At 44.7% G+C, this 12,345-nt stretch overlaps 2 protein-coding genes across 2 annotated transcripts; one reads left to right on the plus strand and one right to left on the minus strand.

The window, feature by feature from the left end:
- Positions 1 to 506: 506 nt before the first annotated feature.
- Positions 507 to 4,343, minus strand: LOC147056906 (leucine-rich repeat LGI family member 2-like). The gene is made up of 8 exons (XM_085913236.1): positions 4,018 to 4,343; positions 3,689 to 3,760; positions 3,314 to 3,385; positions 3,152 to 3,223; positions 2,962 to 3,033; positions 2,594 to 2,763; positions 2,148 to 2,312; positions 507 to 1,965 (listed from the first exon to the last, which is right to left on the minus strand). Exons 1-8 carry the CDS (start codon positions 4,182 to 4,184, stop codon positions 1,130 to 1,132), a joined length of 1,626 nt encoding a protein of 541 aa, XP_085769362.1. The 5' UTR covers positions 4,185 to 4,343; the 3' UTR covers positions 507 to 1,129.
- Positions 4,344 to 6,530: 2,187 nt separating this feature from the next.
- On the plus strand, positions 6,531 to 10,385 carry LOC147056907 (uncharacterized protein C4orf54-like). The gene has a single exon (XM_085912916.1). It carries the CDS (start codon positions 6,531 to 6,533, stop codon positions 10,383 to 10,385), a length of 3,855 nt encoding a protein of 1,284 aa, XP_085769042.1.
- The last annotated feature ends 1,960 nt before the right edge of the window (positions 10,386 to 12,345 follow it).

The raw sequence follows: 12,345 nt of genomic DNA on the forward strand, positions 1-12,345 counted from the left end.
GATGTTGATCATCCCTGTTATGTTAACCCGAATAAACCTCAATTAATGAATCAAGTAAATTTGTTTCGTTTGTTGTGACTTGTAATAATTTCTAGATGATACTCGATGATGATTTGGTAACGATACTGAACATTAGTGTACCTAAATATTGCAAAAGACATACCTTAGCGTTATCTCTTGCATTACCGAAGATCTTTGGCAGCTCCGTCATGACGCATTTATGGTCACTTGGAAAAATCGTACCCTTTAATTGCAAGCGTTCTGAGTCTAAGATTATATTATAGTAAATATTGTTTATTGAAAAATGTTAATTTTAAAATATTTCATTATTGTTAAATTTCTTATTTTCAGATTATGATACGTCGTATCAATTTGAAACGTTCAGGGAAAAATAGCTTTCTGTATGCAATGTTGATATAATTGCACATTTAAAGAAGAACAAGAAATACCCAAAGTGAATTGTGGTCGTCATTTGTTTAATACACGAATAAAGGATTTGATTTTCATGAAATGCATACTATTAGCATTGCTAGTACATTCATCAGATAAAATAATCACCAAAGTACACACTTCTATTGGTCAAGTGAAGAGGTTGTCTAAACCAAACCATTTACTGTCCTGCTTTTTGCAATTAACAAAATATGAAAGAGGCACCACAAGAAGCATTTCAATAACAGCTTAGACTTGTGTTTTGCATTTTGCATAGGTCAACTGTATATTTGTGTTGAGCACTTTATATAGACAGCCCCACTAATCCAAGGGAGAGTAAGAGGTCCATCCAGAGTTACTGGACAAATAACTATACTAGCATAGTACACAACTGCAACACAGCCAAATCATCTGTCACAGTGCAAATATTTCTTATCAATGTCTTTCATTTTTGGCAAAATGTTGTACAACAAAATTACAATAAAAGCATACATCTATAGCTATTACTGTACAATGAGCATAGCCATACAGTGCATGTATCCAGAGCATTTAATCATACTGCATTGACCATTTCCGGAAAAAGCTCATTTTCTTACTTTGGAATTCCTCTGGAAACCTGTATTAGTGCAGGAATTCTAATGGAAGAGTATTCCCGTCTCACACATACTATCGGATTGAGACACAAAGTGGGTATTTTGATTTATAAGCTTAAATCTACCACAATATGCTCAAAGACCATCGATTTGCCCTTAAAACTTGAAGAAAAGATGAAATTCCTGCGGTCAGTGGTGACTGCAGTAAAGGATCGTGGAGACTGCACATAGATGTCCTTGAACTTCTGGAAGGTTTTGGTCTCACTGTCCCAGAGGTAGATTTGAGTGAAGGAGTAATCGCTGCCTAAAGCGAGGTAGTGTCTGTCCGAGAAGGAGAACGGCTGGAGAACCATCGCCCCACGAGAAGGAAGGTCCTGCATCTCTGTGAACTGCTTACTGGTCCACTTGAGTATTTTGGAGTCACCGATGAAGCAGGTCATAGCCAGATACAATTCATCTTCCACTCGGAAAGCTTTGACCACCACCACGTCCTCCGCATTTGGGAATTCACTGTGAAGCATGAACTTTAAGGTGCTCTTGTTCCACAAGTAGACAATAGGCGCTTGAGAACGGCTGGCTAAAATGAGGTAGGACTTTCCATCCATTTCAACATACTCAGCATCTGTATCACGGAACCATTCATGCAGGAACTGATAAGTATAGAACCCGGTTTGGTTCTGATCTGGTTGGTCAGTCCACTTGTAAAGAGTAGACAAGCCTGCTTTGGAGCTGTCTACTATTACAAAGTACCACTCCCCATCCATGCGGAAGACCTCAATGTCATTTGGTTTGGAGATGTTGAGGACCTCAATGGATTGAAACACGGTGAACTTGTTCTGCTGATCATCAAACTTGTAAAGGTGAGAGCCCCCGAAGAGCTGCGTGACGATAATCATGACGTGCTCGTCGACCAGGACTGACGCGCACCCAACGACAGATTTCCCTGTAAAGAGAAACGGTTTGTCAGCAGCAGCCTGACCACTGTGCTGCGGCACCTTCGTGTGTCATGAAACATCACCGGACAACTCATGCAGCAGATCTAAACATGCCCAGATATGACCAAACAAAGTCAATTGAGACAATACATCACAGACATATCCTTGCGTGAAATGAGTACATTCCAACCTGAGATGTTGTCAAATTTTCGGAAATTCATTTCGATGTGATCCCACTCCATGACCACGCAGCTGTTTGAGTTGGGTGCAGCCATGGCCACATAGATGTCCTCCTTAACGGAGAAGATGTCCGCTGACATGGACTGAATCGGAATTGACTGGTGACGCACAAAGTCTGCGGAGGGAGAAAGACAAGTGCAGATCATTACTTATTTGCTTATTAGGTAAAAAAGTACAAATTATTTAATTAATTGATCATGTACAGCAACTTTTACACTGCAAAAATGTACACATCAAATGTGGACTCTGAGGTATAATGACCTCCACAGGGTAAGGTCATGCTAAATTATGAAATAGTTTCATTGATTATTTCCTTCTCTTTCATTCCCCACAAAAGGTGTCGTCTGTATTATAGAGGGACGCTCCCGTTATTGCTTTGGCTTCATTTCTGTTTACCTGTAGACATGCATTGGCCTGGTGCAATGGGAAGGTCATTGAGACGCTTGCCCTTCATGTCACTGGGACCTGCACAGAAGATGTCTGACACTGTGGCGTTTGTGTTTTTTAGCCACGTCATCAGCCACTTGTTCTCACAGCTGCACTGGAAAGCGTTGCCTCGTAGATCTCTAACATCACACACGGGGGGAATAAACACATTAATGCTATAAGTGCAGTCAAACACTGGACTCGATATATGCGTTTAACATTCATTTAGGTAACAGTAATGCTGCGAAACTCAAAGTGCAGTCTGACTCAGCTGAAATAGAAATGCAGTAAAACACACACACACAGACACACACTGCGTACACAAAGTGCTTACTCACAGTTCCAGCAATGAATCCAAGTCAAAAAACAGGTCTCTTGGCAGGAACTTCATTTTGTTATTGGCAAGGGATCTAAACATAAACCCACCAAAGAGAGAACATCAGCAAAAATTGTTGTAAAAATCATGGTTGGAATTTAGATGGTTGTGATTTAATTGGTTGTGAACAAATGTGGAGTAACTTGTCTTACAGATGAGTTAGATCTCGTAGACCACGGAAGGCATTTTTGGAGATAGTTTCAATCTTATTCCCTTCAATGAACCTGTGAAACAAACAGTACAATCGGGATGCATAAATACACGGACTAGAAACAAAATGATTCACCTTTTTGAATGCTATTTTAATGACTTACAAATATTCCAAATGTGGAAGACCAGAGAAAGCATCATCTTTAATTGTGGTCAAAGAGTTAGCATTTAGAAGCCTGGAAAACAGAAGAGTAGGAGAAAAAATTGGAACACTGCACAATTATTGACTATGCTTTAATCCTTGTAAATTCAGCCCTGCATCAGGGGTCCACTTGTTCTTTTGTTGAATTTGGTCTAATATTGATCTAATATTTATGTTTTTTAGGTATCAGTAATGCAGTGCAGCGTCAGTGAAAATCTAAAAACTGAGCTTTTATGTTTAATGCATTTTCTATACAGCTTTTGGGATAATTGAATTGTATGTTTCGAATGTATGTGCAAATGATGCTCAATAGTGTCAGTTTCAGAAATACACTTACAATAGTTGCAGAGAAGGCATGAGTGAAAACATCCCCTCTGGGATTTCTGCAATGGAGCCGTTTACGATGCTCCTGGTGATATAAAATAAAAACACAAACTCACATTGGGACATATGGAGGAGCCCTTGCAGCAGAACCCATGACCGGAACTCGAGTAACTTTTATTATTATTATTATTATTATTATTTGCAATGTAACCAATGGCATGGAGAATTTCATTCCCTATTTTTTTTTAACGCCATGCTTAAATACGTTTCATATTCATATAACCGTAAACGTCTTGAATTTTGCAAACAGTATCATAAATAGTGCCGAGAGACGCTACTTACAGCGAGTTGATGTCACTCGGCACTGTTCGCGGGACGTGCGAGGTGCCAACACACATGATAGTCTCCTTCATGCACGAACATCCTGAAGGACATTTAAAATTCCTTCTCCATTTGTTGGCGCTGCAAATACACAGTAGTGCAAACAAGAAAAGCAAAAGACGGAGCATTGTGGACGTCACTTTGTCTCTCCTGTGGTTGTAATGTGAAGGAAGAAAATGAGCGTGTTTTGCTCGACCATCCAGAATGCAGCAGTCGAGGACACTCCTGCTCTGTCACCGACTGACACGCGGGTGGCTGCGCCCTCCCAAGAACAACATTGTTGATGCAGCCAGTTGCTCATTTTTTAGGAAAATAAAATAAAAAATCGAATTCATCCTATTATACAATATCTGACTGTCAAATGTTTTGATATGCCCAAGGGACACGTTTTATTTTTCTAAAACTGAGAGGGGCCAGGTCATTTGTACCTGGAGATTATAGGGGTCAACCTCTGGTCCTCTATTATGCTTATTTTATATGTTTTCCTTTTCCAACAGCACCAATTCAAATAATTGCTCACTACCACTTATTCAATTTTATATTAGCCCAGTCCTCCTGGAAAAAGAATTCAAGCCTAATATGAATCTATTGAAATGAGATGCTTCAATGCAAAACACATGCATCAAAAAAAAAAAAAGTCATGTTTTGAGGGGGGCTAATAGATCACAGCAGATTCTAACAAGGTGCCAAATTTGCTGAAGGACAAGAAGTTGATGAGGATGATGAAACTGAATCTTTATCGCCAAGTGGAAACAACCGTACATGTCTCCCATGGCTGGCATAATTCATCAATGCTTTTTATAGCCTCTGCGTGCTCGCCTTTAACACAATGCGGGCACGTGCAAACTGAAAGCAAGACTCTTGCTATATGCTATGTCGTTGTCAAATATCTTTGGATAATACGTGGAAACTGACAAGACGTTTCAAACATGTTTTGCGTCAGAGGCTAACAACACCTGCTCGGTCGTATTATTTGCCTTTCACACTCAGGCAGAGATGACTGCCGCTTGTGACCCCTGACACCACAGATGTTGTTACATTTTGCTCATGTCTCAAATGCCTGTGCACTTTATGAAAGTGACCCCATTGCCCCGCAGCCATGGAAAATTCACATTACATGGACAGGAAACTTTGATTGCACTATCTAAATGAATTATTTCTTGAATATTCTACTCATATTCATTATGTGCGTGTTATCTTTGCGGTCGTCTCGTCTTGAATGCTGACCATAGTAAAGCTGCTGAGTCGGGATTTTTGGAACACACAGATAGACTAACCAACAAATAAATACAACACTCAAGGAATGGCACTGTGTTTTACTGAATGATGTTTTTTTTTTTTGTGGTCAGTGCAAAAAAATGAAACTCTTGTCCAAGACATTTCTAAACCATCCATTAGGAGTTAAAGTGTCCTAGCATTTAACATGGCTCATCCCTGAGTGTTTGTCACCTTCTGGAAGACATTTGTCAGCTCTTTGAGTAGACAGACAGCGGTGTGACAAACACTTGTCAGCTCTGCACATCTGCCATGCTTGTTCACAGCGGGAGATTTGCTGCTTTGCTTTTCAGGCCACTATTTTTACCCCAGGTACACGTTGCAAATTGATTCTGGTTCGTGACCCTGTTACGAATCAGCATCTAATGTTTGTTAAAAAAAAAAACACCTCAGACGATGATGGATGGTGCTTGCGATTGAGCACCTGCTGTTTTAATGTATCCTTTCTAAGAAACCGATCTGCACGCGTCTTCATTTCAAATAGCTACAACTGTGGATGTTCTCTGCGGAGCTTGCTTCGACCTGTACTTGCTCACATATGGGCATGCACGGAGGAACCTTTAATAGCTCACACTGCTCTGCTTCCATATAGTTTCTAAGCTAGACTACTAAACAGTTATGATGACTACATTTTCTTGTTTTTCAATTCAATGTGGTGGTTGACTCTTGTGTTTTACTGTGACATCTCATCAATCGGCCAATGCTAAGACACTACGTGACTCATTTTCTCATTTGATTAGCAACAGATTGAATGCACTTTTAACTCATTTAAAAGCAAACAATTGCCTTTAAAACATGTTTACACTGCTATGTTGCTACATCATGTTTATGTTTTAAGTTATTTTCCAAAAGGTTTTGAAGGCAACAAGTGCAAAGGGGTAGAAGAACTACTTTTGTCACCTCTGCACGTTGTTGCTTTAAAAATATCAAGAATGATGAAAGGTATATTGAGGAGCTGTTCATCTCATAGAGGTGCTGAATGTACAGTTTAAAAAACTAACTCCATAAAAAGAAACAAATGAATAACCTTGAGGGTAACGTTAAAAAGCTGCGATATGATGGTGGTCCACCCCCAATGGTCCCACCCTCTCCCCCATTACCCTCTCCCCTCCCCACTATCTCACTCGCGGCTCTCTGTGCCCACGTTCTGGCAGCCGGCAGAGTTTTCCGTCCTGCGTCGGGTCAACATCGCAGACCTCATGGAAGCAGCGGAGGAAATTCTCACTTACCGAGATGGCCCCGGACCTTTTAGGACGCTGCTCCCGGGGGACAAGTCTAAGGACGCTGGGGGAGATTTTGAGAATAAAAATGAGTCCAACTACGTGGATTTGGACATGAGACCAGAAGGCGCCAAGACTGTGAAAGTAACGTTCACCGGCGAGGGGAGCCAGCTGTCTGTCAAAAGTGACGGTTCGAGGCAGGGGCTGCGTGGACAGGCCTCTGAGGACTCCGCGGACATGTGCAGCAGTGTTGATCCAACTTTGAAAACTCCTGGCAAACTTTCCTACGAGGAGGACTCCGAAGATGAGACGCAGCTCCAGGTGGAAGTGGACCCGAGCGACTGCAGCGAGGGAGACGAGTACCTGAACAGTCGAACCGAGTCGGACGACGCTGCCAGCGCAGTTCTGTCCGACCACAGCGGCACGGACACGCTCAAGGACGAGTCTCACTATATTACTACGCATGAAATCCAGTTGACCGAACTCGACCACGACGTCGATTACGACCTCGGCCGGGGTGCCAGCTGGGACTTTGAGGACGACAACGTGGTGTACTCCTTTGTGGATTACGCCTCGTTTGAAAGCGACGACACCCGAACCGGGACTCTGATCTTGGAGGGCAGGGGTCAGGTCGCCACACTCGGTGCGAGCACAGAGCAGGACGACAGCGATCTTTGCGACTCGGAGAAATGCGCCAGCTCGGATGAAAGTGTGTGCAAAAACCGCGTGGTCGGGGACAAAATCCACCTATCAATCAAAAAGTCCAGCGAGGAGCCTGTCGTCGGCATTACGGACGAGGGCGCCAAGCGCTTTGGAGACAGGAGCCACTTTTCTTTCGTGAGCGCTGGACCCTTGGGAGATAACACAGCCAAGTATTTCATCCCCGCTCCGGGCCGTCAGCACCTTGCAACCAAACTAAGACGAAAGGACATTAATGAATATTCCAGTGGCGCCTCCAGCTCCATCAGCGAGCTGGATGACGCCGATAAGGAGGTGCGTAATTTAACCGCCAGGTCATTCCGAAGCTTGGCGTGTCCTTACTTTGACACGATTAATTTGAGCACTTCGAGCGAGTCGTCCGTGTCGGAATATGATTTAAACAAGTGGTCTGCTTACGTGGATTGGAATTATGGACACGTCCCGCGGGGGGGAGAGCACAGTGTCATTGCACACAAGACCTCCAGCGCCACATTAGAAATGAATGAGACGGTGGGGAGTCAAGGAGCCCCACGGGGTAATAAGAAACTAACGTTTCATCAGGAAGAGTCTTTGTGCAAAGGTGCGGCGATAAAAGATCAGCGAGGGGTCACGTTGAACGTCCAGTGCAATTTAGACGCACAAGCAGCCACCAGGCGACCCAAAAGTACCAAGAGCAGGTCCGGAGAGGTGCGTGGAGCAGTGTTGGCTAGGTCAGGCTGTGAAATGCAGTATCACCACACAGACAGCACAGGCAACACACATAAGAGAGCCATCTTTGCATCAAGCCTGCTTCAAAATGTCATCTCCAAAAAGATGCAGTTTGAGCAGGAGCGTATGATGGAGAGAGGCGAGCTCTCGGCCGCCGCACACCCTGCGCTCTCCCCTTGCTTTCTGGATGGGGGCAAGGACAGGAGGGGCTTTCAAAGGCAAAGCTCCGAATCTGGCTCAGGTTACACTAATTCTGGAGATGACCAGCCTTTGGAGGGCAGCAGGCCGAGTTCTTGTGAGTTGGCAGAAGAGCAGAGGAGCAGCGATGCCGTCGAGGATTCAGGAAAAAGGCTGACTAAAACGGGCCTCAGTCACAGTCAAAGCAGTGCCTTTAATTCCTGGAAGGACGACGAAGCCCTGAAGGAGGCCGAGCTCTCGGCAGCCGCCGGGGAGGCCAAGGAGGAATCGGACAGAAGCAACATGCTCACAAAACTTCTTTTCATGCCGAGCTGCCAGCGTTTCCCCAAAGACAAGGAACGTTCAGAATGTGACACAGCAAACACAGCTAGTAAAGAAGAAAGCGACAAAGGCGGAAAAACACCTGAAATCAAAATATGTCTGAGAAGCGTGAAGGAAAATAAAGGAGGGGCCCTGAATATTGCGAGTTTGTTAACCCCTAAAATAAGTTCCATCAACCCATTTCGGGCAGGGGGTGAGGCCAAATGTCATATTTTGTCTGCTTCGGATAAGATCCCAAATTTTACGGTTCGAGACGTTCGAGACACCAAGTGCAAGTTTCAAACGCCAATCTACCGTGTCCGAGATGTGCGAAAACTGGTGAAAAGTTCATATCGCTGTGTTTCTTTGGATAATAGTGACAATAAGAGTGCGGTTGAACCTACTGAAAAACCTGAAGAGAAGGCTAAAAAGGAGACAGTAAAACAGGTGTCACCTTCTCCCATTGTCATTAAATGCCACTCAGTAAAAACAAATAAATCACCAAAAGAAACAGAAGCAGACACGGCACCACAGTGTGCCACCAGCAAAGTCCCACTTGTTGTAACAAAGCCACCAAATCTTGACCAGTCAGAAGCTGACAAACTATCAAAACAAAGGCAGGAGAAGTTTGGAGGCGAGGTGGCTGACAAGCGATTCCAGCCTCGAATTCCCAAACAGGCCGCACTGGAGAAACTCAAAGCTGCTGTCAAAACAATGGAGCAACTTTACGTTTTTGACCGAAACGAATGGAAACGCAAAACTCAGCCTCAGCAGCCAATCACGGGCAGTCACGTGCTTTCGCTCATCTCCCGTGAGGAGCAAGGAGCAGAAGAAGAAACCACGGCAGCGCCTGAAAGGAACGAAGAAGGTGCGGAGAACGTCATACATGTTCCTGGCGGTGACGAGTCAGCGCATTGCCGAACCTTCAGCAACAAAAGTGTCCTCCATGTCGGCAAGAGCAATAAAGCGCACGTCAGTATTAGCTCGCTTACGAGCCCCGGGCAACAAAGTCTACAGAAAAGCTCCAAGACGCCAGCGATGCCTTTTTCCGTGAAAATCGAACCTGGCAAACATTCACAGGTGGAACAAAGAAAGTTCCAAATCAGCCCAACTATTCCCAGCGTCCTACAAAGCGATTCAGAGAACTATTTAACCATACCGGGCCTGACGCACGGCAATGAGATCAAAGTGGCCAACAAGGAGACAGCTTACACGGAGATGAAGCCGAGCATCAGCCAACAAGTTGACGTCAAGACACCCGAGCAGAAAAGATTATTAATGGCTGAGCGCCCAGCTTCATCTATCTACCACCAGCCTGCAGCGGGCCAGCAGACACAGCAAGTGTTATGTTTCTCACCCCCTTTTGCCACTCTGTCACCTCCACCTTCGAGCGGAGAGGCGGGCCTTCGGCGCAAAATGCTCCTTGACCCCACCACGGGACATTATTACCTAGTGGACACGCCGATCCAGACCTCCACAAAGCGACTTTTTGACCCAGAGACAGGTCAGTATGTGGACGTGCCACATTCACCCGTGCCGCCCATCGCCCCAGTCACCCCTGTGTCCCTCCCGATGCCGCCCCTGGCCTTGAGCCCGGGGGCGTTCGCACCCACCTACATGATTTACCCGGGATTCATCCCCTCGCCAACTCTGCAAGCTCAGGCCTTGCTGACGCCGTCGCCCGGTCACTCTGAAGACAGAGAAAAGTTGAAAAACAGCACAAGCGCAAAACAGGAAGTGAACGTTCCGTCGGCAGAGAGCCCCTACTACAGCGCCACGGCCGAGGCCGCGCCGGAACACGTGAAGCCCCCTTCGGTCAGCTCGGACAGGAAGCCGATTATCAGCATCACAACGCAACAAGGTCCAAGAATCATCGCCCCGCCTTCCTTCGACGGAACAACGATGAGCTTTGTGGTGGAGCACAGATGACCAAGAAGACACCTCATCGCACACGTAAGTTTGCACATTCCCTAAACAGTCACACTCTGCTCACTTGTGTCTTGTCTGACTTGTTGTCAATCAAGACATGTTCCTTACGTCTGCCACATTGGCGCAGTTCTGAAGGCTCTGAAAGTCTTGGGCCTTACTCAGGCAGCACATGTTGAGGCGGGGGCGGTATGACCCGGACGGCGCCGGCTGGGCGGGCAGGACGGCTGAGTCGGGCCAGTCCTGACTGTGGCGTGCAGCTGTCCTTACAGCTTGAGCCAGATTCAGAGAGCACGCGCTGAGGTGCGGGCGGTAGGTCCCGGTCGGCGCCGACTCAACGTCTTTATTCTGAGACTGATTGCCAACAAGTCAGACAAGTTCACAAGTGATCAAAGCGAGACTATATGACGCAACAAGGAACATACATATATAGACTTACCCCGAACTGCTGATCTGCGCTTGAGAAAATAAATGAGGGAAAATTCCATCTGGGAAAATTAACTGTCATTTAAAATATTTCATTAAAAATGGTTGACCATTGAAACAAATTAATCCCATTTGTTCACAATCGCAATGTACTTTTTATAATACTAATGTAAACCATGTGATAGTTTTAAAGCATCCGAATGAAATCAGCAAGCAAAAATGCAACCATTCATCACAATTGTTCTCAAACTTTTGACTCCTAAAAAAGTACTGAGCGCCAACATTACAGTCTATGTCTGCATGAAAATAATACAGTTGCAAGTTGTTGTAGCATAAATTGACAAAAATGTTCAATATAACTGAGCTGTACTTGGGCAGACATTCTTTCAAGTCCCAGTCAAGCGACCACCATTAGTGCTACAGTGATATCATTTTATAAATGGCTTGTTTTGTCAGAAGGATGGCGGCGGGGCTTAGTTTGGATGTTAGACTTCTTTTATTCGTGAGGTTAAGGAGTTTGAGGTCAAGCGGTGTGTGTGTGCTGTTGTTTAAAAGCCTTCGTGACCACATAAGATTTGAGCTCATTTGTAGCATGTCAGTGTTAATAGACATACGGGAGCTTCTTGACAGGTAATGTGAGCCCTCGGAACTGTCGCCGGGCTTGGTCGCATTTTCAACCGCATCGCTTAAGTTCCCCGTTATATGCATGACGGCACTGTCGGACTATTTGGATAGTGAGCGTTTGTTTGCATGCTTGATGTTGACTGTTAGATAAAAATGCAAGAACGCAGAATCTTACTGACTCCCACATATAGAATTTTTTGTATTTTGTATCCAATCTGTTTTCTCCTTGTCATCAACCCTCAACAAAGTTGTGTGGAAATTGGTTTTTGTAATTTTGGTGTAATCAGGCAAAATGTGTCACCATATTTTACTGAGTTATAATGCCAAAATAAATGCTGTAGAAAATGGTTTCAGTATAAAATAACAAAGCCAACACTGTATCGTCCATAAATAGGATCATTTTAAAAAAAATAAAAGGGTTGACTCATTCACACTTGTAATCTGTTCCAGTCTATTGTCAACCAAGGTGTCAGAATAATAATACAACTGAGTGAGCTTGCAAGATTCTTCAGTCTGGACTTTAGTAAAGTGGTACAGTGTGTGCGTGTGTGTGTGTGTGTCATTGAGTGAGTGAGCGAGTGAGTGTGAAGGGGGCATGGTTGGGAGAGTGAAGCAGGAGGAAAAGGTCAGGTCAATGTAAAGTATTTGTTGTGCTGATGCAGGGAGTGGACAGCTGCTGGAAGAGATCAGATGCTGCTACTCGCTCCATCGTGGAAGCGAGTCCGCCGGGCTGGAACGAGAGTCAAATTTTTATAGCCCCTCCCCCCCTCCCCCTCTGCCCAGTCCAAAACGGGCAGATGGAAGAGGAGAGCAGTGTACTCCCTTTACTCTTACATAAACTGCTTAAACTGTGTTTTGAATCCCTGCAGCAGATTTATGTGTATAGTATCGTGAAATACGGCACTTGTCACAC

The sequence above is a fragment of the Syngnathus leptorhynchus genome, chromosome 5, assembly GCF_054491065.1.
Source record: "Syngnathus leptorhynchus isolate UIUO chromosome 5, UIUO_Slep, whole genome shotgun sequence".
Classification (NCBI taxonomy): domain Eukaryota; kingdom Metazoa; phylum Chordata; class Actinopteri; order Syngnathiformes; family Syngnathidae; genus Syngnathus; species Syngnathus leptorhynchus.

Bases quoted from the DNA above. Each gene is read 5' to 3' on its own strand.
- LOC147056906 (XM_085913236.1), bottom strand. From the start codon at position 4,184: ATGCTCCGTCTTTTGCTTTTCTTGTTTGCACTACTGTGTATTTGCAGC. The intron at 3,761-4,017 runs GTAAGTAGCGTC...TTATATCACCAG, and splicing joins CCGAGTGACATCAACTCGCT to GAGCATCGTAAACGGCTCCA. The intron at 3,224-3,313 runs GTAAGTCATTAA...TTTGTTTCACAG, and splicing joins CTTCCACATTTGGAATATTT to GTTCATTGAAGGGAATAAGA.
- LOC147056907 (XM_085912916.1), top strand. From the start codon at position 6,531: ATGGAAGCAGCGGAGGAAATTCTCACTTACCGAGATGGCCCCGGACCT.